General features: G+C 43.3%; 1 protein-coding gene across 7 annotated transcripts in view; it reads left to right on the top strand.

Moving 5' to 3' along the window:
* Window positions 1-21,433, top strand: part of SMOX (spermine oxidase) — a 100,596-nt gene extending 79,163 nt beyond the window's left edge. For 6 of the 7 annotated variants that reach the window (XM_090139889.1, XM_090139890.1, XM_090139887.1 and 3 more), the window contains 6 exons: window positions 264-498; window positions 4,679-4,905; window positions 11,562-11,735; window positions 14,167-14,890; window positions 19,584-19,744; window positions 20,942-21,433. In XM_090139889.1, the coding sequence (XP_089996015.1) occupies window positions 291-498; window positions 4,679-4,905; window positions 11,562-11,735; window positions 14,167-14,890; window positions 19,584-19,744; window positions 20,942-21,079 (1,632 nt within the window). In that variant the 5' untranslated portion in view covers window positions 264-290 and the 3' untranslated portion in view covers window positions 21,080-21,433. The remainder of the gene's footprint in view (window positions 1-263; window positions 499-4,678; window positions 4,906-11,561; window positions 11,736-14,166; window positions 14,891-19,583; window positions 19,745-20,941) is intronic. The other variant, XM_031588175.2, reaches the window with a different exon arrangement.
* The last annotated feature ends 5,564 nt before the right edge of the window (window positions 21,434-26,997 follow it).

The raw sequence follows: 26,997 nt of genomic DNA, 5'->3' as shown, positions 1-26,997 counted from the left end.
GTTATATTAAGAGATGGGAGTTTAAAAACCCTTTGGCTTCACTGGAAATAGTCTGCATGGCACTAGAGGGTGGGGATTTCTCCAGTTTCCAGTAGCCTGCTCCAGGCCAAAAGGCTGTCGCAACCCAATTTGACCTCAGTTATCCTTCTTATACATCCCAAGTTCACTGTCTCTCCTGCTGGACTTTTTTTTTTTTGCAGAGACTTTGATGAGGATACCACTGAGCCGAATTCCTTCAACGCTCTCGCCTGCTTTTTCCATAGGTTCCTTAGAAAGAGAGCTTGGACGGCATGCAAAGTTGTGAAATATCTGGAGACAGCACGGATGATCCTCTTAGTAGTGGCCTACGGAGAAAACGACAGCCTCGAATAGTAGTTATTGGTGCTGGGCTTGCAGGCCTGTCTGCAGCAAAAGCGCTCTTGGAAAGTGGTTTCACGGATGTAACTATCCTTGAGGCAACTGATCGAATTGGAGGCCGCGTCCAAAGTGTGAAACTTGGTAAGAATTAGTCATCCATTGGGCTCTCTCTTTTTTTTTTTTTAATGTTGGTAGGTTTTTGTATTGTTATTAAGTTAATTTGACAAAACTTGCAAAAGGTTTCTTGGCGTGTGCATCTTGGGCTCCTTTCAGGGTGAATGAGTTGGTATGAGTGTGCTTACCCATGTCTTGCAAGGGTAAGCCCTTGCAAGCCCTGCTCCAAAATGGACCATGTTTCTGTACAGTGAAGGTCTTACTGATGATAACACTCTATAGAAGCAGCTCTATGATTAAGTAACTGTAAAGGACAGCTTGCACCACTGTTTTCAGCTTGACCGCTGACTAGAAGCAATCAGTAAATCTTCTAGGTAGTCTCTTTCTCTGTGACTTACATGGCAGCAAAGGGGCAAGCTCAGTGCTATTCTGTTTTACTGATAGCCCCATTACATTCCCTATAGAACTGCTCCCTGTGAATCAGGCTGCTGGAAAACCCTCTTCAGTGTATCCTTTCATACTGGCTTCCTACTTTCCTAATTCTGTGGCTTCCTTTCTCAAGTCAGTTAGGAGGGCTTGTAAAATCTTGTAAATGCAAAGTACTGGAACAAGTGGAACAAGCTAGTCTAGTGGTTGGTGACCCTGCCCATGGCAGGGGGGTTGAAACTTGGTGATCTTTGAGGACCTTTTCAACCCAGGCCATTCTATGATATGGTATGATAAGTGTAGCCCTTTGCAGCTCAGTAGTCAGTGAAACTTTGCCTTGGTATCTATGAGGGCATTGCTTGTCTCTTCTCCATAAGAGACAAAAAACTCTTTGCTTCTACTAAACTGCTGTCCTAATTTCAGTTAACTCGTTCTGTTTCTGATATCACTGTATATTTCTTAGATTTGGCCTCTTGCTGGCCTCTTTTTTTTTTTTAATCTAACATCACTTTCTATATTTTACCCTATAAACTCATCACAATAAATAAACAGCGATGTCCTATGAACTTTTAGAAGGGAAATGAATAAAAAGGCAAAACTGATTTCCAGGGTTTGAATAGGGCACTTTACGTTCTGCTGAGACTTGGCATAGAGCTTAAAATGGGAAGTGTGTACTCTACACACAATACACTGTATTAAAAATATCCTGGATCGTGTCTGCAAGAGAAGGGAAGTGTCAAAGATCTGAAATCTTCAGGGAGCAATATATAATTTTGTCAGTGCACCTGCAAAATAATTCTGTGCTACTAGCAGAGAGAGCTGTTCTCTCTTTGGACACCTTCATCAGTTACTCATCATCTCTTTACCTTTGCTTGGGAAGTTACTTCCACTTGGTTATCACTTAATCTAATGTGAGGCATTCCTGGAGATGCTCAAGGTCAGGCACGATGGGGCTCTGGGCATCTGATGGAGCTGTGGATGTCCCTGTGCACTGCAGGAGAGAGGCATTGAACCTTTAAAGCTCCCTTCCAACTCAAATGATCTTTTTCAAATTATCAAGATTATACTGTATAGGAATTGACTGTATTGACTGCAATTCTTTCCCACCACGGTGGGAGCATGTTCTGGCCCTTGCATGCTTTGTAGATTCACATTCCCTTTAGCTAAATGATTTTGGAGCTGTGTTGAGTGGTGAAGTCTTCAGAAGCAGCAATGCCTACAACCTCCCTATTTGCTGATACAAGGTAAAAGGTCAGTATAATCTTGAGCTCTATTTTTTTTCCATTCCACACTGCTCCAAACAGCAGACTTCTGAAGACTTCTGAAGATTGCACCTGGGGCATGCAAGACCTGCTCATTTTTCTGAACTGTCTAAAACTTCCAAAAATGGTTACAAAAGTGGTTATTCTGGGTCTTCAACATGTGACCACTTTGATCTGCTTGTCTAAATGGCATTTAAATTACATTTCCCTGAAGATCTGCTTTAAATCTTCAACAGAACAGGTGAACCCTCTAGGACAGGTGAGGCAGAGGGTTTCTGTTTCTGGACTGTGTGTTTCTTGTACAAGAGCCACGACATCTGTCCCCACTGCAGATATTTCACGACAGGATACGCAAGGAATAGTCAGGGCTTCAAAGGGAAATGGGAGAGTTCCTGTGCGTAGTTAGAAGGCTTGATATGAAATCTGTGCATTCCTTTGGAAAACTGCTGCTCTGGTGTATTATTGTTGTGCACGGGCCTGTTTTGACTGCTGCTTGTGTCTCAGTAATGTCATTTGCAGAGTAGGAAGTAGACTTTATTTTTGTTGTATGGATGGATTCATTCCAAGTAGAATTAATCTTGAAACAAAAATCTTTTATAAATTAACTTTCTCTGCTTAAAAAATGTGTCCTTTAATTTTACACTTTGAAATAATTGATTGTATAACTTACATTAGGTAACGACTAGCTTATCCACTTGGAGATGATTGTGCGTTTCTAAGAAGGCAAGAATGACTATTTTCAATGTGTTGGTATTTGATGACATTCCGTGCAGCTACTGAAAATAGCAATGCATCATTCATGCAACTGAGCACCAATATGTTCTTCTTTCAAAGCTCAGATGTCTCCATAAATAAGAGCTCCATGCAGGAAGATTGTTAGTGTTGCAGAGAGCAAGCTCCTGACATAACGCAGCAGGCACTATTCCTGCTACTGATCTGGCATGTGATGACTCGCAGGAGGATTGCCTTAATGAGGTGACTGCCACATGCAATATTTATGAGCTTTGTACCTTTGGCTGCCAATGTACAGCAGTCATTTCCACCAGGCTGGGTGTGCAGGGACCACGTTAGGGTTTGCAGTGTCTTCAGTATTCATCTTTGTGCCTGGATGCTGCACGCTCTGAACCCCACACTTTGTGATAGGAGCACATAAGGCACACATAAGGATGCACATAAGGAACATGTAGAACTCAAGTCTTCAGATGTGTACTTTGAAGGACAGTTGTGCTATTTAATGACAAGGCTGTTGTCTGCTCAGAAAAATGAGATTATAGAGTTTCTCTTTCAGGCAATGTCTCAGCCACGTTTCTTGAAGCTTTCACCTATTAAACTTGACTGCGTGAGTATGGTGCTGCAGTGGCTTTCTAGCTGAGCATCAATTTACATCTTAAACAGCATCTGATGACTGCTAACTGCGTGATCCTTCCTTTATCAAGCTGGATCCTATTAGCATCCCACTTAATGAGGCATTTGCACACCTTTGCAGAGTGAGCTGCACAGTGTGCTGTTGACTGGGATGCTGCTCTCTTAAACTTTGCTGCAGGATTCTGAGAATCTGTAAAAATGTGGGTAAGAGACATGACCTTAGCTTATTTTCAGCACCTCCTTCCAGTTGTCTTGTGCCATCAGCCCAGTGCTGGTTCAAACTCTGTTGGTCATAAGGAAAGGAGGACAGTGGAGTTGACCAAACTTTCTGTTTTGCTAGCAGTGCTGAAGGTAAAATGTATTTGATGCTTAAACTGCAGCTTATAAAGAACCTGATAGAAATTTTCGAGGGTATCTGTAGTAAAATAGGATCTGTTCCCTCATTTGGGGAATGGAAATGCATTTTTCTATTTCATTTAGTCTGAGTATTAAACAACTGTAACACAAACCATATTTGTAAATAACTTTCATTTTTAATTACGGGAATGGGTTCAGTTTGTAGATCAGTCTTGCTGTCCCAGAGCAGTCCCAGTTTTTCTTCCTGCTCCCTGCTGTTGGTGCTTTTCTTCCCCTCCTCTACAGTACAGCAGGTACTTGAAATCTTTAGGTAATCTATATATGCTCTTTCTCTCCTACTTGGGCATGGTGGTAATGTGCTGACGGTTGAACTTGATCTTAGAGGTCTTTTCCAACATGAATAATTATTTGATTCTCTTTCTATATTATGTAATTATCATCTTATGTGTCCTCATATCTTGCAGTATTGCAGCATGGCTCCTTACAGCTCTTTTCTTTTTCTCCCTCCCCAGCTCTTCACTGCTACACAGCTTAAACTTCAACACAAGCAGTACATCCTCTGCTGTTCAGTTATGTTCTCAGGTTTTAGGATTAGAGGAGTTGACTTAGACAGGCAGGGTAGCAAAGGTAGAGCAGCTGACAACAATGATGGTAAGAACTGGGAACTTAAAGGATTCTGTATTTCACCTTAAGTATCAGAAGAGTGTCACTGTAATGTATCTTTGTTGGAAGCATCCCTTCATGCTTTCAAAAAAATGTGCTTCCAAAACTAGTGTGCTTTATTTACTGTCCTGCAGGGCACGCCACTTTTGAACTGGGAGCTACGTGGATTCATGGTTCACATGGAAACCCAGTCTATCATCTAGCAGAAGACAATGGTTTACTTGAAGAGACTACTGATGGTGAGAGAAGCGTTGGCCGGATCAGTCTTTACTCCAAGAATGGGGTGGCTTATCACCTTACCAACAATGGGCAAAGGATCCCAAAAGATGTGGTTGAAGAATTCAGTGATTTATACAACGAGGTTGGTATTCAGCTTGTAGTTCTGCATGAAACGCTGGGAGCCAAGGCTATTTCTACAGAGGTAGAAATCCAATAATGTCTTGAATTTCTTTTCAAAAAATCAACCCTAAGTTTTTGCTCATCATCTTAAGTACAACCCATGTGTCTCTGGTGTGGGATTACTGCTGTTGTTGAGCAATTTTTCCACGACGTCAATTTAGTTGCTTCCAGTGATTGCTGGGGAGACCCAATCATTTGCTCTAGAAAGTTGCTACTTAATGAAAAGGGTAAAGGAGGTATCAAATTACTAAACAAAGCAGAATGCAAAAGCTTAGCAACAACCAGCTAAACATTGTAGCCCTCTGACATTTTATTGATGTTATAAATACCATAGTGTACAGTGTAGTGTGCCAAAGTCAACTCAGTGTCATAGGAATTGCAAGTTTTCCTGCATCAGAAGGAAAAGGACATCTTTATTGTAGATTCAGGCCAGCATTGGCTTTGGTTTAAAGTCTTTCTCACTTTTTTTTGTTCATTGTTTACTGATCTCCTCATATACACTGAACAGAAGATGACTTCAGGATGTGGTAGAAGAGCCAAAGAGGAAAAAAACCCACACAACTACACATACAGAACCTAAAAATATAAAAAGGGAGACTGCAAGATGGAAATGGAAATATATGTTTAGTGGAAAGATTAAGTTCTACTGAAGAAGCTGTAAGCCAGTGTTAAATTCTTAGAGAAGAATCACCAACTTTACGTTGATATAACTGGGCAACACTGTTGTGATCCAAATCACAGCCAAACATTATTATTTTCATCAGTCTGTAGGCATGCCCACAACCTTCAGATTTTCATCTGACAATGAACTTCATAGTGTTTGATGCATGGATAAACACACAGTAGAGTGAGATTACCCTTGGATAGTTTCTGTTTAAAAATCTGTCCATCAAAATTTAGAAAGTCTCCAAGAGAAAAATCACTGTAGCCTTTAAAGAATTATTAAGAACTGAATGTGGAGGAGGGATGGGGATTTTTCACTTGGAAAGAGTTTTAGTAATATATCCTAGGGCTCTAAACTGCAATCTGTGATGAGATGGCACAGAATTATTTCAGTTTTAGAGAAAAGTCATAGGAATTTCAAAGAAACCTCATTATGGGAGAAATTTAGCAATCTTAGGAATCCAGTATGGAATTACTTAGTAATTCAGCATGGAAATGAGATCATTCTGGACAAATTAAGTGGGGATAATTCATCTGAACTGCTTTTTCAGACTACTGGGTCAAAGCAGAACCACAAACAGCCAGAATGAAAGATGGGTAAAACGTGTGGAGCAAGAATAACAGCATATAAGAATCGAAGAGAAGGGGGAAATAAGTGAAAATACCTCAGTGAGCAGCATTATTTATGTAAATAGAACTCCACCAACTCCTTGCACTGCTCAGTGATTATCCTATCTCAGAGATGATTAAGAAAGTCTCCACCAAAGGGAGGGTATCAGGTGCTGACTCTGAAAGGAAAAGGAGTACAAAGATGAGAGCTTGGCTTTGAGATACGGTCAATAAGATAAAAGCTGTAACAAGGTGTCAGTGTTTTAAAAATGATTAATTTGCTAAATCTGCCCTTCCTTTTAAAGCAAGAAAAAGGAGGCAGCCAGCGACATGAGAGAACAACACATTTAAAGTTAATCTTCTGTACGCAGTGTGTAATTAGCTTATCATTGCCACAGGATATCTTTATTGCTAGGAAACAGAGAATGGTTTCACATTTATGAACTGTAAAAATGTCTACAGCTACTCTCTGCAATAAAGAATTTACAAGGGACAGCTTACCCAAGGAGAGGACATCAGGCAGCCTCTGACTGCTGTTGCTTTCTCTTCAGTCTCTCAAAGAGTGCTCAAATTTCTTGCAGGGCAACCCATGTTTTTATTTAGCTTCTTGTTCCAGGGAGTCAGATTGGACAATCTGTGGTGAGTTAACAGGGCGGACCGAGCTCTTCCCTGCACCGATCAGGAAGAGTGGTTTCTCTGACCTCCTGAAAATCACCACTTAAAAAGGCTGTATGTCTATATACAAATGCCTCAGTGAGGGGAAAGACAGGAACATGTGCAGTATGCAGGCGGCTTTGGGAACCTTTTCCTCTGACATAAATGCAGGGAATGTTTCTGTTTACATGTGCTGAGTCAGCCTGGTGTTTTTCTATTTTTTTCCTCTCCTCCTTCCTACCCCACTCTTGCTTTTTTCTTTTCTTTCCTTTTTTTTTTTTTTGCATTTTCACAAGAGTCCATTCCAACTTCTTTTTGGTCCCAGATGCCCAATACCCTGTTGTTTTCTCTGGAGATGAAGTGGGTGCTGGGGAGGAACAGTAGAAATTTAGTCTTCAATTCTGCCACTCTTCACTTTTAGGAGGTAGTATTTTAGGTGTTAGAATACTGTGAAGTTGTCCAACACAAACAATCATTTTACAAATCACCAAACCCTGTGGTCAGGCTCCTGCTCTGCCTTATAGGAGCTCCCAGACCCTTCTTGGAGCCTTGATTCAACATCTTGTGCTATCTTTCAGGCTGCATCTCCCCCTGTAGAAAAGACTCGTACAGCAAAGGCTGTGACTGACACAAGCTGTCCTGACTTAAAAAGGAGAAGAAAAAAAAAAAAAAGATGCAAAGCCTAATCAGGGATGGAGCACTGGCATTAACAGTGGAAAATGTAGTCCTGAATGGACAGGGGCTAAATTTGTCACAGCTTCAGATGCTTGCTTTCCCCTGCACAGCATGCTTGCTTCCCATGCTCTCAGACTGCTCTCCTTTTACTGCAGCCATGTGCCTGGGCTCTGTGTGTGCCTCCATCTCTGTTTCTCAGTGTGTATTTCTCTAGTCTTAGTTATTTTGTCATTTGGATACCAAATTCAAGTGAGTGCGTAGCACAGAGGATCTCCCTCAAGTGTTTCACTTGGAGATATGGGGTCACTGAGGCTGCAGCCAACAAGGTGAGGTCTCCCTCTGCTTGCTGAATTCCTCTAATGTGAATAGCATTGCATCCCAGTAACTCCAGCTTAGCCTCACAAATTCATCTGGAGAGTCCTAAGGCTTTTTCCAGGCACTTATCCAATCTTTTTTGGCTGGCTTCTGCTTCTATGTAGTTTTGCTTCTTTTTGTTTGCAGTAGCCTGGATTTCTAACAGCTGAAAGGATGCCTCACAGAAGCCTGTATCTGGTGACAAGGAAGCTGGGCCATCTTCGTTTTATAGCAGAAAGTTCCCTGTGAGAGTCTGTCTTAGCTGAGAACAACTGTTGTTTTAAGACTGTCTCGGACTTTACACTGTGCAGCACTGGCACTGCTCAGGGTCGTTGTCCATTTGCCCTCAAAGAAAGGAGCAAAAGTTGTGCACCAGCACTGAATCATAGAATCATTAAGACTGAAAAAGACCACTAAGATCAGCAAGTCCAGCCATCAACCCATCACCATCATGCCCACTAACCATGTCCCTCAGTGCCACTAGGTGGTTCACCAGGGTGTGATGCCACACATTCTTGATTTTCCCATCTTTCTCTCTGCTCTGGATAGGATAATTTGGGGAACCTGGGGCTGGGAAGTGTTTAGGACTCTGTTTCCTTATGTGTGACCTACAAGGAAAAGGGACAGGAGTGGGAAGGATGGGGTTATGTATGCAGCTTGAGTGTCTGTGTGTGCATAGGGAAAAGTGTAACTGAGGACAGCCTATCTTGGAGTTAAGATGGGTCACTTCTGTCACTATTTAGCCCTCATTGTCCTCTGCAAACAAGCATTTATGGCTAATTCCCAGGTATTTGTGAAGGATGGGAGGGTGGTGGTGAACTTCAGTTAAATGCACTATGCTTGCCCATGTGTTTTGCATTCTACTGGCCAGCCTGATTTTTACTTAGACTTCTCAGTTAGGGCATGGTCCCTAAAGAACTGCTTCTCAGGAACTCTCTCTTTAACAATCAGCTAATTAATGGCCTTGTTATCTCTCAGCTTTCTCCTGTGCACTAGGAGAGGGATGCAGCCAAAGAATGACAAAGTTTTCCACCCTTCTCACCCCCACCCTGTGTTGGGCTTTGTGCCATCTCCAGTTAAGCTCCAGCATGTTGTGTTATTTAGAGAGATGGACCAAAGGGCCACCAACAGTCAGAGTTCCCTCCCTGCCTTTCTTTTGCACTGGCAGATGTCTGGCCTAGTAACAACATGAGCCTATCTCCATCAAGGTTTAGGGCTGATCCAGGATTAAATCACTTGAGTTATTAAGCCAAGTGAGGAAAAGGCAATGCTATGGATCATCACTGGCACTGACAGGAAGGAGTGTGGCTTGGGAAGTGCTTTCCTGATCTCCTTCAGCCCTGAGAAGCTTCTTTCTTTAGATTTGTTCTTCCTAAGAGACTGCCTCTTCCTGTGGTATGTGAGCACTGACGTAGTAAACATGTGTAGGTAATAGAGAGGACATCCTTGGTAGAGCCCACGTTCCCTTCAGAAACCCCTATTATTGGATACTTCCAAGCAAGTCAGAAAGGAGACAGAAAAAGTGAAGCCATTGTAGGATCATACCCTTTTCATTAACACCTATTCATACTTTAAGATTTGATCTTCCATCCCATGTAACCTCAGGATTGAATGTAAATCCTCAGAACTAGGGGTGAAATGTGCCTAAAATGTGTAGTTGCTTGAGATATTCTACTTCTTGTGCTTCTGCTGATAGCTCTTGCAGATGTGCTTTTTGGGCTAATTTTACTGCCTTAACCCAGATGTAGGATGTCTTAATGTGGGATTTGCTGTCATTTATTATTATGCTTCTTTCCTGACAATGGATAAAAGCACTGAAATAACAGGGATTCTGAGGAAAAAAAATAATAAATCCGGGTGCCAATCATGCTCATTCATTATCTGATTGATGGGATGACATCCATAGGAGCAACTCTCCTTGGTGACTCACAGCACAATGAGTTGGGCATTTCTGCTCTTTTCTTTGTTGGGCAATGAAGAGTACAACAGCTAATAAAAACATACCCATGGCTCACATATCCTTTTGGCCAAATGGTAGCTGGATTTTAACACAGCTTTGCTTGTCTTGCGAACGCGTTATCTGCTTATAGTGTGCAATCAGCTTATGGAAGCTGAGCTGTGTTGACGCAAGGTCCTTGCAGCTTGTACTTGCTGGTGATGGTCTGGGCCTTGGAAATCTATAGATTGAGAGTAATGGGCTGCTGAAACTGTCAAATTCTATTGCTGTCTCTAGAAGATAGAGAAGATACCATTCCTTTTCTTTTGCTGGAAGCATTTGTTTTGTAAACGGCATTGGTCTCCACCTTTCTCACCTGGAAATCTCCTTGGAGAGGCTCTATGTCTCAGTGTCTGCAAGTCTCACTTATCTTCAACACCTCTACTCATTTTCCTTATTCTTACAATTTATTTTCCCTTTTCCCTATACTTTCTTTGTCAGTTTTCTCCTCATTCGTTACTTGTCCTCATCTGTTCTTTCCTCCATTTACTCACAGACCTACACTCTTTCCTGTTCCTACCACTCCTGTATGTTTTCTCTCAACGCCTTCCCATCTTCATTATTCTTCCGTTTTGTCTCCTGAAATTCACATTACTCCTAAAAGCCCAGAGAAAATCAAGCTTCTGAGGAGCACTGAGGTGAAGGAAGCTAGAGCATGATTAATTAGTTGTATCAGTAGACAATGAGAAGCTGTTGGAGCTTTTGATGGACAGCTAGCTGTCTGCCAAGCACTTATTTATGAGCTGAAGCCCTCAGCTTGCCTAATTCATCTGTCTCCAAAAAAAGATGATGAGTTTTAGTCAAACCAACTTAGATGAGAAAAACTCACTGAGCAGAGATCTTGCCTCTCTACTTGTAAGAGCACCGTGCACCCTTCGTGGTATGATATAAGTGAGACAGAACAGAATCATTAAGGTTGGAAAAGGCCTCTAAGATCATCAGGTCAACCCATCATCAGTATGCCCACTAACCATGTCCCCAGCCTCCAGGGATGGTGACTCATTCTGGGCAAACAAGTTAGTAATGGGATGAGTTGCCTTTCCGGGAGGCACCTTTTAAAAGCCTTCCTCTGTTAAAAGATTCCTCAGTGTTTTTCCACTGAGATGAAGGGCTGTGATTCAACTGCATGCTCTTCTGGGAGTCTTAAGAGGCAGAAATACTGACTTATTCCAGACAGCCACAAGCAGGTGGCCAAGGTGGATGGTTGTTTTCTTGCTTTTAAGTGGAAATCCAGAGCTGAAAAATGTCAGGAATCTGGGACTGCACCTGGACACAGAGATGGAAGAGGACTTTGAATGGACTACTTCACCTGCTCTTCTGCAAGTGATAGAAAACACTTGTTCAAATAAATAATAACTTAATAGTCAGTTAATATTAACTTAATGACTTTACAGTGACTAGACTGTTGCTGGCGAGTAAGGGTGATTATCTTAGGCCATTTGTCTTTGCCTGGATGGAAGTCTTGTTTCCTTCCTTCTACCCAGCACAGCTGTGGGTGCAGTCACACGTGGTGTTGGAGCAGAGTGTGCAATGAACTAAATCTCTGAGGTTAGCAAGGGAAGTTAACCTGAACATGCTGGATTTGGATGGAGGAAAAAGCGTCCTGCATGGGGGCTTGGATGCTATTGTGAATCATGATGTCCATTTTCCTAACCCATCTCTTACAGGTCTATAACCTGACTCAGGAGTTCTTCCAACGAGGTAAACCAGTCAATGCTGAGAGCCAGAATAGTGTGGGCGTCTTCACACGGGACGTAGTCCGCAAACGTGTCAAGGCTGATCCAGATGACACAGAAGCTGTCAAGAGGTTGAAACTAGCCATGATCCAGCAGTACCTTAAGGTGTGTGTACACATCGTTGTTTCATTGTTTTTACTACTATTTTCACTGTCCCATCACTGAGGAATCACTGTGTGTTGGGCAGTTTTTTGTTTATGTGGACAACCTTTCCTCTTGAGACATATGCTAAGGCAGTGGGCTGTAGGAAACAATGCATTTGTTGCTTTTTTTCTTAACTTTCTAGCTTTTAGAATGGGATTTCATAGGCCATGTTAAATCTTCTAGTCTGATTTAAGGTTTTCTTACACCTGGAGCTACTCTGTTGTCATCTTCTTTTAGTGTTGTATTGTCTTGTGCCTTACACTTGGCACCCCATGATCCCACCAAGTATCTTTTATCCCCTTCTGCCTCTGCCCATATCTCAGAGACCAGAAGAAATGTAACTTTGGTATGAGTAATTTGCTGAAGAAATCCCTGGAAAGCATTTTGAAAGGTAAAGTAAAAAGTCAAAGGCAGATTGTATAAACCAATGTCCTAATCATCTTTCCTCATGGCTTCCCTAGTTCTTTTTATCTCCTTGATGCCTTGGCCTAAATGAGATCTCTGTGGGATGAGGAGTTAATGCTGCATCAAGCACTCCGCAAGTAAAGTGTAACAGTCATTCCTATTTCAATTATAATGGCTTAAAGGCTTATGAAATGAGACAGGGGAGCCAGGCGGCATTCTGTCACATGGGTAAGTATGTGGTATTCACTGTTACTAGGTGGGAAGCTGAAACAGAGATAAAGACTTAAAGAGTATCCCAAGAGGTCTGTGATAAAGCTGAGATTTGAACTCAGGCATCATAAAACTTTTCTGATATCTCAGAATCCTAAATGAAGAACTTGTACAGTGTGGCAGCTCTATTACCTAATGACTAGTCACTTACTATTTTATTCATGCAGATGATGTTATTCATTTGATGCACTCCTGTTGGTTGGTTTTTTTTGGTGGTGGCATTTGTGGCTTCTACAGGTTGCTACAGCCAAAGACTTTTCTGCAGCTCTTGCAAATCTTTTCTCATATAAATACCTGAGAACAATAAAGCTTCTGAGACTTAAGGCTCTCAGATCAGAGTGGCTGCTGAGAAAGTGAGGATTAACCAGTATTTCAGCTGAAGCATGGTCTTGGTAGCTGCTTGTTTTTCTCCTTGTTAACTGTTTTGCACTTTTCCTTCATGACTGAAATAACCCAACAGCCATCACTGTTTGTTATCTCCATAATGAGTCACTCATCTCCAGACGAGTGGCCCTGTTGTGTGAACCAGGGCACAAATCTGTGCTGTAGTCCAGCAGTACTGACCCTGAGTGGCACGGATGGGGTAGAAGCACAGCAGACTCAGAGGACAGATCTTCAAGACCTGCTGGCAGTGTGGCCCAGTGGCAGTTCCTGCTTAATCCTTTCCTAAAAACGCTCTGCAATGCTCAGGTTGGGGCAACTGTCTTGACACAGTCCTAGGAGCAGCCTGTGAACTACTTAGTGCAATATTAACCTTTTCCTAAAAAGCTATCTGACTTGTTTGCACATCTTAGCCCAGCATGGAGATTCCTGCCCTGCATCAGGGTGCTCCAGGCTTCCAAAGGTAGTCTTCAAAGTGTGGAAACGCCTGGAAAATGGGTGAAAGGGTAAGACATGGAACTGTAAAGTTCCCTTCATCTAAAATGCTTAAAGAACTGCAATGTGGGAATCATGGTGATTTGAAGATTCTTAGATTGCTGTGTCCTGCATCGTTATTAGAAACTTATCATGAGGCAAACCAAACATTTCTGCCTTTGTTTGAGGGATTGATGCAAGCTGCATCTATATCTAATACTCTTGCTAACATTGACCTACAGGTTGTGGATCTAAAGTTTTGATAATCGCATCAAGAGAACCAATTGCAAGTGTCTCACATCTTGACATTTCCCTTTCCTGTCTCCTTTAGTTCCTTCTGTATTGGGTCCTGCCACCTCCTGCAGATAGTGAGCTTGCTGATTGCTGACTGACAGCATGTTGAAAGCTGCAGACAGCAGAAATAGCTGCCAGATTTTTTTCCTGGCTCCTCAAGAGGCTCTTTATTAACATGGGGAAGAGCATTTGATTAACACAGCTCCAGCTTCTGTTGTGGGAGCGCCAAACAGCAAGTCCTGGACAGGGCTGTGGGTTTTTAATGCTAGGAGACAGTCAGAACTGTAACCCAGTGTCATCAGAAGACACATCATCTCTTAACCATGGCTGATGGAACTGTGGCCGATGAAACCAAGGCCAATGCAGCTTGTGATCATAGCAAAGTGGTTTCTCTAACTAGAAGCAAAGTTAAGGAACGGATTTCATCAGATCTTGCAGAACACTTTTTTACTAGTGACAATAATGTGCTTTAAGAGGGGGATTCAGGATTCCCAGCTTAAGCATCTGCTTTTTGCCCTTGCAGTGAGTTGCTCTGTGGCAACGTTGCTTCTGTGTTGCTTTTCCTTAGGTAGAGAGTTGTGAGAGCAGCTCCCACAGCATGGATGAGGTCTCGCTCAGCGAATTCGGGGAATGGACGGAGATCCCTGGGGCTCATCACATCATTCCATGTGGTTTCATTAAAATCGTGGAGATTTTAGCCCGTTCCATTCCTGAATCTGTCATTCAGCTCCGCAAGCCGGTCAAATGCATCCACTGGAACCAGTCGGTCAGCAAGGAGATTGAGAGAGTGGCTGACCATAACAGTGACCTTCCTGAGGAGGACAAGGGCTCCAATGTCTTCGTGGAGTGCGAGGACTGTGAGTTTATCCCAGCTGACCACGTCATTGTGACCGTGTCCCTGGGAGTCTTGAAGAAACGCCATGAAAGCCTGTTCCATCCCCGCTTGCCCGAGGAGAAGGTGATGGCCATTGAGAAACTGGGCATCAATACCACTGACAAGATTTTCCTTGAGTTCGAAGAGCCTTTTTGGAGTTCTGAATGCAACAGCATCCAATTTGTCTGGGAAGATGAGGCGGAGAGTGAGAGTTTGACTTACCCCGAGGAGCTGTGGTACAAGAAGATCTGCAGCTTCGATGTACTCTACCCACCTGAGCGGTACGGCCATGTGCTGAGTGGCTGGATCTGTGGAGAAGAGGCTTTGATCATGGAGAAGTGCGATGATGAAACTGTGGCTGAAACCTGCACCGAAATGCTACGGAAATTTACAGGTCAGCCATGCCCTGGTTCATTGGGTGAGTGGAGAAGAGAGGGAGAATGGGGGTTGGGTGTTGAATAGCCATTAGGAAGGAAGTGTGCTAGAGTAATTTTTAGTTCTTTGGCATCTTATGTTGCTCTGGTTGGGTTGGGTAAGTGCTTCCAGCATACCTCCTGCTTGGGTGTGCCTGGAAGCTATTTATACAGAGGGGCTGATAACCAGCTCAGGAAGTGGTGGATTGAAGTGCTTGAGGATTCCACATCCTCTGCTTTGTTTAATCACAAACTGTAAGTATCTGTAAGAGCAGCGTCCTCCAAGATTAGATATATTTTATGCTATTCTAGGAACAAGTCCCCCACTTAACCTATTCATATCTGTTACCTCATGCTACCCAAGTCTCAACACACAGTGAGTTTCCAGCCTTACCTCTTGTCCATGGTCTCCAGTTAATTGAAGAAATTTGCCTTCACAAGCGTAGCTTTCCCCTGCATTTACAGACTATTTGCTGCTGACAGTGCAGAGATCTATAAAAGGGAACCTGGAAGCTGAGGACTGCCTGCATAGCTGACCATTGCCAGAAGAGGTTTTGCATTTGAGTAGTTTCTTTAGAAAACACTGGCTAGACTTTGTTTTCAGAAACTCCATTGCAGGGACCAAAACTGAATCCTTGGCTCCTTCTTCTCAGTAATACATCCGTGATGGATGATGACCCTGTGGTTCTACTGCAGCCTGCAGAGAAGTAGGATGAATCAGTGCTGAACTCCAGGCAGCTTCTGTTTCCTGAACTGTTTGTTTCAGTGGTGTTGGGTATCCCTACATTACAGTAGCAGTACACACATGCCTTCATTCCTCTTGACTTCAGCAGGCCAGCTGCTGCTCTATGGAAACACAACAGGAGGCTTTAAAGCCAAGTTCTAGTGCTGACGTCTCCCTAAGAGTATAAACAACCTTGTTTGCTGCAGTTCTTCTCACTTAACCACCTTTTTCTTTCTTTCTTTCTTTTTTTCTTTTTTAACATCTCAGTTTATCTAAGAGACTTGATTCTTTGGCTTTGTCTTAATTTGGCCGATGGGAGAATACTCTTCTATTTTCCCTCTTCCTAGTTGTGCTCCTTTGCTGTTATTGTTTTGTATGTGTTGGATGTTCCTCTCTTCCTCCTGGAATGGAAATAAGTTGGCACTGAGTCATTGGTACGTGCTACAGTTGCTGTTCCAGCTGATGCTGCACCTGGTCACTGTCCATCAGACTCTTCAGCTGAATGATTTCTGTCTCAACCTCCAATCCTGGGTTATCTAACCCTGGAGAAATTCACATGGAATATTACCGAGCTTCACCCTGCAGTGAACATTTTGTGCTTAAGACTGCAAAAGTCTCCAACCTGTCTTTGAATCACCCATTATATAACATGACTTGTTCCACCTTTTTCCAAAAAAAAAAAAAACAAACAAACAAACCCAAAACCTGTTAGTTTTTGGGGGATAATTGTTTGGGTTCATAATTTTACCATTGCTCCCCAGGAGCTCAGATTTGACCCTGAACTTGATGGAAAGAGAGGCTCTTTGGTAAGGTAGTTCAGATCTTCCTTGGTCTGTTGCTTGTGGAGCCCTTTTCATTGGCTTCAGAGGGTGTTGGACATGTCCTACGGTCAATCCATTCTTTTAGAGTGTTATATTATACTGGGAATTTCTCTCTGAGAGAAGATAACATACTTTTATGACCTTAAATTTCACTTGCAGGTTAGTGCTGGGGCTTATCTGGCTTTGCTGATAAAAACATTTGGGGTTGTTCTAGCCTGAGAACCATTGACAGTTAGAGCTCTTCACAACTGGATGACAGGAGGCTGCAGGCTCCTGTAGATCTGATTAAATGGGATGCCTCCAGACAATTATTGGCCTCGCTCTGCTTTCTTTGTTGGCTAAGTTCTGAGCATTAGATGCCAGAAGGTATAATTGCAGGCCTGCTCCCTCTGAGTTGCCAAGCTTAGGCTGGAGATGCCCTGAGGAGTCCTGCCTGTCCTCCTGCTATTTCTCCAAAAGGCAATGGATCTCTTTTCAGAGCTGTGCCATACTATGTGGATACCTGGGATGTCCTGATGTCCCTTTGCTGTCTGTGGATGCTGATGTATAGGGATAGTACCACCTATCTCTGTTGGCATTGATGGGATTTTAGATGCTCTGCTGATAGATAATCTAAGTTTGGGTGTCTTAACTGATAGGTATATGTTGATTTTGTGATGATTCAGTGTCTCATAATCAGTCCCATAACCAGTGAATGTGCAGAATGAAGAGAGGACTGTTGGAAGTATGTGAATTTATCTTCCATAGCTTCACAAATGGGACTCAGTGGCATTAAAAATGTGTCCTATTTTAGTGAAGGCTAATTTCTTTTTTTAGACATTTTATCTCTGTTTGGACAGTGAATGAGTGCTCGGTTCTTATAAGGTTCCACATCTGTGCTGGTTGTTACTTTTATCTGTAGGCAAAGGCACATGTTTATCCATCTGTGTAACAGCAGGTTGAATTAGCCCAATTAAATACATTCCTTGAAAGAATCTTCCAGTCTTTGTAGTTTCTGTGTTGCAAACAGCAGCACAAGAGGTGCACAGGAGACACTTGCATCATGTCTGGTGTGCTGGAGAACTTTAAAGGAAAACCTTAGGAGATCTCAGGAGAGCTGAGATTTCTGCACCACACAATGTGGTGCTAAGGAAGGAGATTGGCTTCTCTTCTACACAGCTGCCATATAAAGTACCCAGGGCTCCTTAGGTCCATGCTGGCAGAGGTATCTGTGTGCTTTGTGTTGCTGTGCTGTGGTTTCCCCTGTGATGGAAGTGGTTATGTGAAGAATAATTTCCTTCTGGGAAGGCTGCTGTTTGCTCCTGTGTATATGTGGCACACAATCATCCATGGGAAACACTAGAGAGATGCAAAGCTATTGCTTTTACCAGTTTGAATGACTATTCTATCAAATATTACACTAACAATACCATTGTTAGTTGAGCTGATGACTCCACAAATTATTTTGTTAACAAATTTCAGTCCTTATATATTCAGCCACAAATACGTGGCCTTATCCAGCAAGCCATCATCTCACTGCCTGTAGTGTTTCTACATTACTAGAAACTTTATGTTTCTTTGGTCCTTTGTGGAGCCAGGAGTTGGACTTGATGATCCTTATGGGTCTCTTTCAACTTGGGGTGTGTTATGATCCTATCAACTATCTTTCTACTGGCATTTTCCATGTTGACTCTACGTTGGCAATGGAATATAAGAACGTGCACTAACTACAGGAGAAGCATCATCAGCCCATTGCAGAGACTTCTTTTACTTGTACAATTGTTTTTTGTAATACAGCACGATGGATGACTGCTTGCTGTCGTGTCCACTAATGGTGTTCATGGTGTATTCTCTTGAGCTTTCCCACAGCCCTTCAAAATAGAACAAGATAACTTATTTCCTTGACGCATCTGAGAGCTCCCTATTCTCAGATTCCCTTGGGCCTTTCACTTCCATCCCAAGCATTCTTGCTTTGATGATTCTTGGAGGAACGTGTTTTAGTGCCTTTGTCCTGAAACAACATTCATTTATAGGGTGTTTTTTGTTTGTAGGGTGTATTTGTTTGCTGGTCTGTGCCATATTTTGATCTGTGTATTAGTGGTTAGAAAGTGTTCACAGGGTACAGTACCGAGCCACCCAGGTGCCTTTGCTGTGTTTCAGCCTTATATTTCATCATTCTGATAGACACATCGTACTCCAAAAAGTGGTAGCTGAACCAAGGAAATAATTTGCTCCTGATTTTAAGGAATTAAAGGCAATAATTGTTTAGTAGAACTAAATGGCACAGTACCTAGCTAATCTTTAGAGCTGGGCATCTCCCACTCTAAGCTATTATGAAGAAAGTAGAGTTTGGATTGTCTTTGTGCTAGGCTAAGCATGCTGAAATGTTACAAAGCCAGGGCCTGAAGCAGCCACAGGAGCTGTGTAAGCTGTGAGAACTCTCAGACACTTTGCCTCTTAGAATTTTTTCTCTCAAGTACCCCTCACCTCCGTGTCCTGCATCCACATTGAAATCTTAAAACAATCCAGAAACCCTCCTCCCAACATCATTCTCCTTTCCATGCCACTTGCACCCCGCAGAATGGGTCTGCTGGATTTTAGATTTGTTCTAGGGGGGTGACTGAGTAGCACTTAAGAGTCAGCAATACAGGCTTTGAGAACTTTCTGACAGGCTTGCCTATGCACCTGCATAAGGAGGATTTGCCTTCTCATCTTGTTGCTGTTCTTTTTGGAGGTGCATCTCTTATGAGACTACTTGATCATCCAGTTTAGAGTGGGCACCCGGTTAGATACCTAAAATTAGGTGAGATTGAATTGCTTGATCACCACCAGGGTCTAAAAGTTAAATGAAAACAGGGAATGCTGTATATTTTTATCTAGAATTCTTATCTAGTGTCCTGGGTTCTCTGGAGCTCCCAAATCTCTTCTGCATGTTTTAACAATCTTTCCTAAAATGTAAGGCTGTGAGTGGATGACTGGAATTAAAAGCGATGCTGTTTCTGTTATTTAGATACCTGGAACATAGCAGTAGAAAGGAGATCTGGTTTAGGTTCTCTTCCATGTAGCCTGTAGGCTCTGCCAGGATGTGTTTTGAATACAAGCCACTCACAACTTGCACAGATGTTTTCTCTTGAGTGCAGTCTCACTTTTTTTCTCCTCTTGCCTTCCATCTAGGGAATCCAAACATTCCAAAACCTCGTCGGATCCTGCGGTCCTCCTGGGGCAGCAATCCCAATTTCCGTGGATCCTATTCCTATACCCAAGTTGGGTCTAGTGGGGCTGACGTGGAGAAACTTGCTAAGCCACTGCCTTATGCTGAGAGCTCCAAAACTACTGTAAGTATGGCCCAAATCAGCTGAGTGACAAGAAGACTAATATGATGCTGGGCAGTGGGTTTTCTGGGGGGCAGATTGAAAGAGACAGTTTCTGTTGGGGCCTTCAGTAGTATGTTTTCCATGTTTTTATACATACCCATTTGGACAAATGATGGATGTAGGGTTTTACCTCCTTACTGACTGGAATCCCAACACCTTGGGATTCCTACCTCTCTCAAGAAGTACCAAGAGCTGAGCATCCAGGTGGCTTCTGAAATTGGGATTGGGATTACTAGCTTGTTCATAGCTCCTTAGGAAAAATTATTCTGATTTAAAGCATACACAGAATATACAGCATTAAATGCATAACCCCTGCTAATGGCTGGGTCTGAATATTTCAGAGGAGCATATTAGGAAATCCTTATGTTTTGGCAGGAGAGGGTAATGGAAATCCAGTCCTTGGCTGAGCGACTCGTGCATTGGCAGGGGACAGAGAGATTTGTTTCCCAGGTACTGCCTTCACTTTCTTAAAGAGAGTGAGAGCACACATGGAGATTATTACTGCAGCTCAACTTATGAGCAGTAATAAATTAATCCAAACTCACTCCATCCAAATCCTGAGACAATGTCTGATGAATATGCAGCCTCCAAACAGTTATCCAAGCACCCAGAGCCACCATGTAATTTTGGTCAGCATGGAAATCTATTAAAAAAGACAGCAGAAGCTTTAGGAACCTTTCATACTCATTCTTGAGGAAGAGAGGGATCTGAAATCCTCAAAAGTGACCCAGCACTAAACTACCCAGCTGTGAGAGAGAAGATGTGGGTTTTGAGATGTGGCTGCCTTTCCTACTGAAGTTGCAATTCCCAAATAAATATCCAGAAAGCCGTAATTTGGGGGAGCAGGGAGAAGAGAGAGCACAGAAGTTGGATGCTTGGTGACTTGTGCAGCTTTGTTTGAGGCTGTGGGAGCTGGGATGGTGCCGAACCTCTGCCAACAACCATATGCAGGCATTACAGGAAGGGTGAGCTGGATGTTCCCAGATGTGCTATGCTTGTCCCACACTATACTGGGGTTTCAGTAGCCACCTCTAAACACCTATAACATACTGGTTCATGAGGGATGTGGGAGGGCACAAAAATATTATCTCCTTTTTGCCTCATGCATACTTTTCAGTAAGCTCTGCTGAGCTTTCCCACTCTTCTTATCCCCTCCAGCCGATGCAGGTGATGTTTTCAGGGGAGGCCACTCACAGGAAGTATTATTCCACTACCCACGGTGCTGTGCTTTCTGGGCAGAGAGAGGCTGCTCACCTCATTGAGATGTACCAGGACCTCCTGCAGTGCCGGAGCTAAAAGGCCCCGTGTTTGCAACCACCACCAACTTCCCATTCATTTTCCAGGTGTGTGGAGGAGATTCCTTTTTTTTTTTTTTTTTAATTTTATTTTTATTTCAATTTGCAGTAGAACAGCCTTTATCTTTTCCTATTAAAAACAGAAAAAAGAAAAAAAAAACGCCCTGTTTTAAAAACCTGGTCATCAATAGCTTCATTTCTGTGTGCTGTATTGTTAACAGGGAAGGGTGCTCTTTTTGTCTGTTGAACTGTTGTCATTTTAATTCTAACTGCACTTTCAGTGCCTATCTTTTTTTTTTTCCTTTCTGTATTGTAAGTGCCTTCTATACTAAAATAAATGTTGTAATAAAAAGACTGCATGATTTGGTACTTTCTGGATAATCATCTCAGTAAGTTACTACTTGTTTTTTCAGTATTGTCAAAAATTTTCTTTCTATCTACAAAATTTGGAGCAGGAAGATCTTGAGAATGATTCTGTGTATCAGTTGATTGGTATGTGTTCAAGGAATTGTGCCTTAAAGACGTTGTCTTGTCTAGGTCAGCACTGAGATCCCTCTGCATCACTGTATATTTAACTCGGTGTCACCTGCCTGTCAGCTGCTGTGGGCCTTCATGCTTCAGGAAAGCTTTGTATAATTTTGTGTGGAAATTTGTTGGGGGTAGTCTTAATCTATCCCTTGTCATAGAGTCGTTCATAGAATCATATACTGGCTTGGGTTGGAAGGGACCTCAAGGATCATCAGGTTCCGACCCCCAACTTCCATATCTGGCAATAGACCAGGCTGCCCAGGGCCCCATCCAACCTGGTTATTGAACACCTCCAGGAATGGGACATCCACAGCCTTTCATGGCAGCTGTTTCAGTACCTCACCACTCTCTATGAAGAACTTATCTCAGACATCCAATCTATACCTTCCCTCCTTGAGCTTTTTGTTCTTCAAAAGTTCTTGAAACACACTGGTAATGCCTACCTTGGTAATGTAGATACAGCTGGAGCATAATCTACAGCTGTAGTTGTAAGTAGTCCAATTAGAAAACTTCATTCAAACTTATGTGTTTGTATGTGTGCTCATGAGAAGATCCATTCTCAAACTTCCCCGGTGATGAAACTCCATGTTTTGTTGGGCAGTGGTGTCCAAAACAGGTGAGGTTTTCAGCCCCTGCCTCCAGAGAAGAGCTCAAAAATCTAAATTAAACTACTGGTACTGAAGAGTTTTCTCAGGGGCAGACAAGGCCATTGCCACTGACTTTTGAAGGAATGTGAAAGCATGTCATGTTATATCCGGATAAAAATACATGTATGTCCTTTGGAGCCTCTGTATAGTATCTGACATGGATTTCAATTAAAACTCTCAAAATTCAATTATCCCAGATTTCCTCTTAGTCCACATAAAGGAGTTCCCTCTGCAGAGGTAAGGACAAAATCTCTCCTCAAGATTGGAAAGCCCAACTTACCCTGCAGGGATGCTGCATCTTTCACATCAGTGCTTTTTACTTTTTCCAAGAGGAGATGACATTCTAGAACCTTTGATACACCCCTTCCTTTATGTGATCAGTTCTGTGATCAGCTGCGTATAATTGTTCTCAGCTTGCCAGCAAGATTTGTTCTCATGATAAACTCTTCTTCTGCAGCAACACTCGTGGCTAGGAGATGGTGATTTAGGGTGATTTTTCTGGGGATTGCCAGGCCAGACGAGGTCTGAAGACTGGTTGAATAGATCTTTCCCTTCCCTTCCCTTCCTTTCCCTTCCCTTCCCTTCCTTTCTCTCCTTCCTTCTCCGTATTTTGTGCAGGGATGCTGCTGACCCATGAGGAGACAACACCATACCAAGGGTAAGAAATAACCTGGCAGGGGTTGGTTTTGAGCCTAGCAGCTTCTCTTTATGTAACCTGGAGAACACCTGAAGAGCACCTCAGGCAGTGACAGCTCTTGTACTGAGCAAGTCAAACTTTGAAAATTCCCTCAAATGTACTTGAAAAAGGTGGGTAAGAAGTGGAATTTATAAAGAAAATGATCTGAAAATTGACTTGGTGTGAGTGAATTAAGATAATATTACAAGCGTGACTGAATGTGATTACAATTGAGAAGACAGCCAGGCTAGAATTTCAGGGTGGAGAGATGATCTGGTTTGCATTAGAGCCCAAAGATAATCACCTGCAGTGATCCTCACAGAAATAAACACTTGTGTTTGCCCAGTGTGAGAAATACACCATGTAAACTCTGCTTTGTATGGTTGAATCCCTCAGAACTGGGGTTTTCTGATTCCAGCAACAAGATTTGGACCAAAGAGGTCTGGCTGGTACAAAGCTAACAGGACTGTGATAAATGAGAAACCATCTGTGTGCTGTATTCAAGCAGTCAGCAAGAGAATTCTCCTCTGACCTAAATAGGCTTCCTGAAAAGAAACTTGTTTATTTGTAAATGGGTTCTAGCTTCAGTCACTGGAGCATATGTGTGTGTGTGTGTGCATGTTTTGTTTCCCTCGAAAGGTTCTCCATCTGTATAGGCAAGGATTTGCCAGCTCATGTGTTTCTTTGTTTAACAGTAAGCCAGCAGCAGCAGTTCTCACTTCCAATATGCCCTAAAGAGGAGGCTGCTGGTGCACTCAGGTGTCGTGGATCAGTGGGGTTTGCATCTCTTGGGATCCCCCAAACTGTTGGGGTTCAGAGGGATGGCTTTGGGTAACTCAGGCCAGCTTTGAGCTTCACCCATGTTGCAGGGATGTACAAACCATGGTATATCCAGGACAGCAGCTTGCTGCTGAGAGCTGTTCTGTTTAACCCCAATAATGTTGAGCTCTGCTCTTCCCCTGGAACAACAACTTCCATGAGGACTTGTACACAGCATGTCCTGTTTGCTGCCTCATGCTTTAATTGCATGTCCTGCTGAACAGCAGCTCTCTCCCCAATGTAAGCATCCCCTGAGCTGTGTCAGTAGGCACAGATGTTAGCAACTAGCCAGATTTTGGCTTGACCTTGCTAAGAGTGCCTTCTGGAACAAGATTTGTTGTTGTTTTGTTTTTTTCTCAGACACATAAATCCTTTTCTTTTCAAAGTCAGCTGAGCAAAATGTGGTCACCAGCATAGTTTTATAATGCCTAAGCAGTGTTTTTCCAAAAGATAAAAAAGTTTGCAGGATAAAGAAGACACGTGCTTGCGCTGTTGCTTCATCTCTTTGCATGTCATTTATCCATATGACTGGCTGCTGCCCAAAGGTCCTTTCAAGGAGCAAAATGAAGAATGTGTCTATTTTGGCATCAGTTGCCCCATGACAAATATGCATATTCTCCTTGTGGTTTCCTAACAAAGCATCTGGGCTGGGAGTCACATTGCTTAACTGTATCAGAGTGGGAAAAGTGAAGGGTCTCCCCTCTATGGCTTGCTTCTTGGCTCTGGGTACAAACCCCACAAGTGAGGGATGTCACCTTGCTCTTCCACCATCCAGTTCCATGGGGCTGTCCTTGCCCCAGGACTGCCGAGCATTTCTCAACAAAACTCAAAGCATTCCTCCATAAGCAAAACCTGCTGTGATGTCCTCCATCATGCAATGAGCCAAATGAGACTGGCAAGGCCAACAGCTGGTGGATGTTCAAACAAGTCTTGTGAGTTGCTCCCTTTGTATGAGGTCTTCTAATTTATGCCTCCTTTCTCCAGGAAAACCAAGTGAGGCAACCCCATCTGGCCTCCTCATTCCTCTGCTCCATCACCAGCAGTTAAGCCTTTACAACAACGTTCATGTTTCTCTTGCAGGCACTAAATTTAGCAATTGTTTACCAAGAGGTTCTTAAAATTAGAAGGCTCTGATGCACCTGAGTGCATGAGGAAGAGAGGGGACCCATCAGTGAAGGCCATGATCTCTCACCCTACTCTGCCTTCTCCAAACCCAGCAGCCTCCTTGTCGTAGTCACTGAATTAAAGAATGCCTTGGGTTGGAAGAGACCTCAGCAATCATCTAGTTCTGACCTCCCCCTCCCCTCCCCTGCCACAGGCAGCTTATCAGTGGGATGAAAGCAGAGATGGGAGCAATGACGATGGTAAGGGTTGCCCAATTTCCCAGGAACACTTGGTGGTGTCATGGGGAACGTGCACGTCTGTCCCCAGCTGCACATTTCTTGACTGAACCTCGCAGCAAGAAATGTTTTGGATAGGGGGTAGTTGGAAAAGCTGAAATGAGTTTCCGATGCTTCTATTACACCAGAAGGGTGGTGGTATTGTGGGCCAACTCCTGGCTTGGGGCTCAACATCCCTTCTTCTACAAGCCCTTATGTATCTGCACTGAGTGGAGAATGCATTCGGTGCCACAGTGGCACAAAATTGCACGACTGTGCTGTCATGCAATGAGGGCACCATTTGGGTTGCACCTTTTCTAGTTCATGTCGTGCTTGCAGCACAATTTTTTGGCACAGAGCTGTGTGTGTTTGCACTGTTGAACCCTTTTCCCCACTGTGTCTGCTTGCATAGTGGGTATCATCCAGGATGTGCAAGGGATGTTCCTTATAAAACACTGCAAATGATGAGGGGAGTTGGGTGGAGGAAATCTGGGTGCCCAGAGCAGGCTTAGAAGGCACCCTGGTGTTACTACATGAAGGACCTGAAAAAACAGGCAAATGCAGCACACCAGAAGTGCATGCAACGAGTGGATGCTGAAACTGCAAATGGTTAAGTGATGGAAAGATAGAAGAAGTGTCCTCGGATCTGCAGCTTGCAGGTTGGATGTTTTTCCCTTCCTCTGTCTGTCCTTGGGCTGACACCACCGGTTTCTCCTTGGTGTTGCAATGACTTTCAGCCACACGGTGTGACAAACCGAGGAAAGGTGATTTTGTGCTGCCATCTCGTGGCTAAAAAAGACTTCTCGAGGCCTATAAAATACATACATAAACGTAGATGTGTCGTTCATCAGTGGGTTCTGTTTCTTGTCAGTGAGGATGAAGGACCCAAAAACAGATGATCCATAAACAGATGGTAGAATCATGGAACCATTAAGGTTGGAAAAGAGTTATAAGATCATCAAGTCCAACCCCAACCCATCCCACCATGCCCATAACCACACCCCTCAGTGCCACATCTCCATGGTTACGGAACATCTCCAGGGATGGTGACCCCACCACTCCCTGGGCAGCCTGTTCCTACTCTGGGGTATCTGGGGGCAGAGCTGGAAAGTGAAAAATGCTGGATTCCAGTCTCTCAGAGCCCATATCTGTGAGAATTTTTGGCTCCTTGGAGACCTAGTGCCAGTTTCTTGGTGTCCTGGGCAACAGTAAATCCTCACCTGCTTGACCTACAAGTCCCAAGGTTGGCATCACTGCATGGCTGGCCTGACCCCTTATAGAGATAATAGCAATAGCCCTGAAACAAAGGAGGGTCCAATGGTGATGTGCTGAGTTTGTTGGATTTCCCTGAGTTTATGGGACATGTGAGGGTTGGATGATCCCTATGGGTCCCTTCCCTCTCTGGATATTCTATGACTGTATGGTTTTCTCATGGGTAGAATGGATGACTTCCAATGTGCAAAGCATTTGGAAATGAGCATTGCCAAACGGTAAAGCAACAGCACAGGGAGTGCTTCAGAGGCTGGAGGGATTGGTTTATGGGGATAGAGATGGCAAAATGAATAAATTGGCAGAGCAAAGTGTGCGTTGTTTGGCTGGGCAGCAGTGAGGGCTGAGCTGGTGTGTGTCCAGAGAGGGCTTTGTGGGTGCTCAGAGTGAGGATGAGGTGGATTTGGGGCTTTTTATGAGTGTTGTGGGTGGGTGGCAGAGCTGGGAGAGCAAGCACAGAACTGTCAGCACGGGAATGTACCAATGTTTTCTGCAGTGCTCTGCCAAAAGCCACCAGCTGAGGGCCATAAATCTCCAGGAAAACCTTGGGATGGGGAAACCAGTGCAAAATTCTCCTTCTCTGTCCTGGTGCACAGCATCT

Source organism: Phasianus colchicus, chromosome 4 (genome assembly GCF_987193195.1).
Source record: "Phasianus colchicus chromosome 4, bPhaCol1.hap1.1, whole genome shotgun sequence".
Lineage (NCBI taxonomy): Eukaryota > Metazoa > Chordata > Aves > Galliformes > Phasianidae > Phasianus > Phasianus colchicus.
The sequence above is the reverse complement of the archived record's forward strand: the minus strand, read 5'-3'. Positions and strand labels throughout refer to the sequence as shown.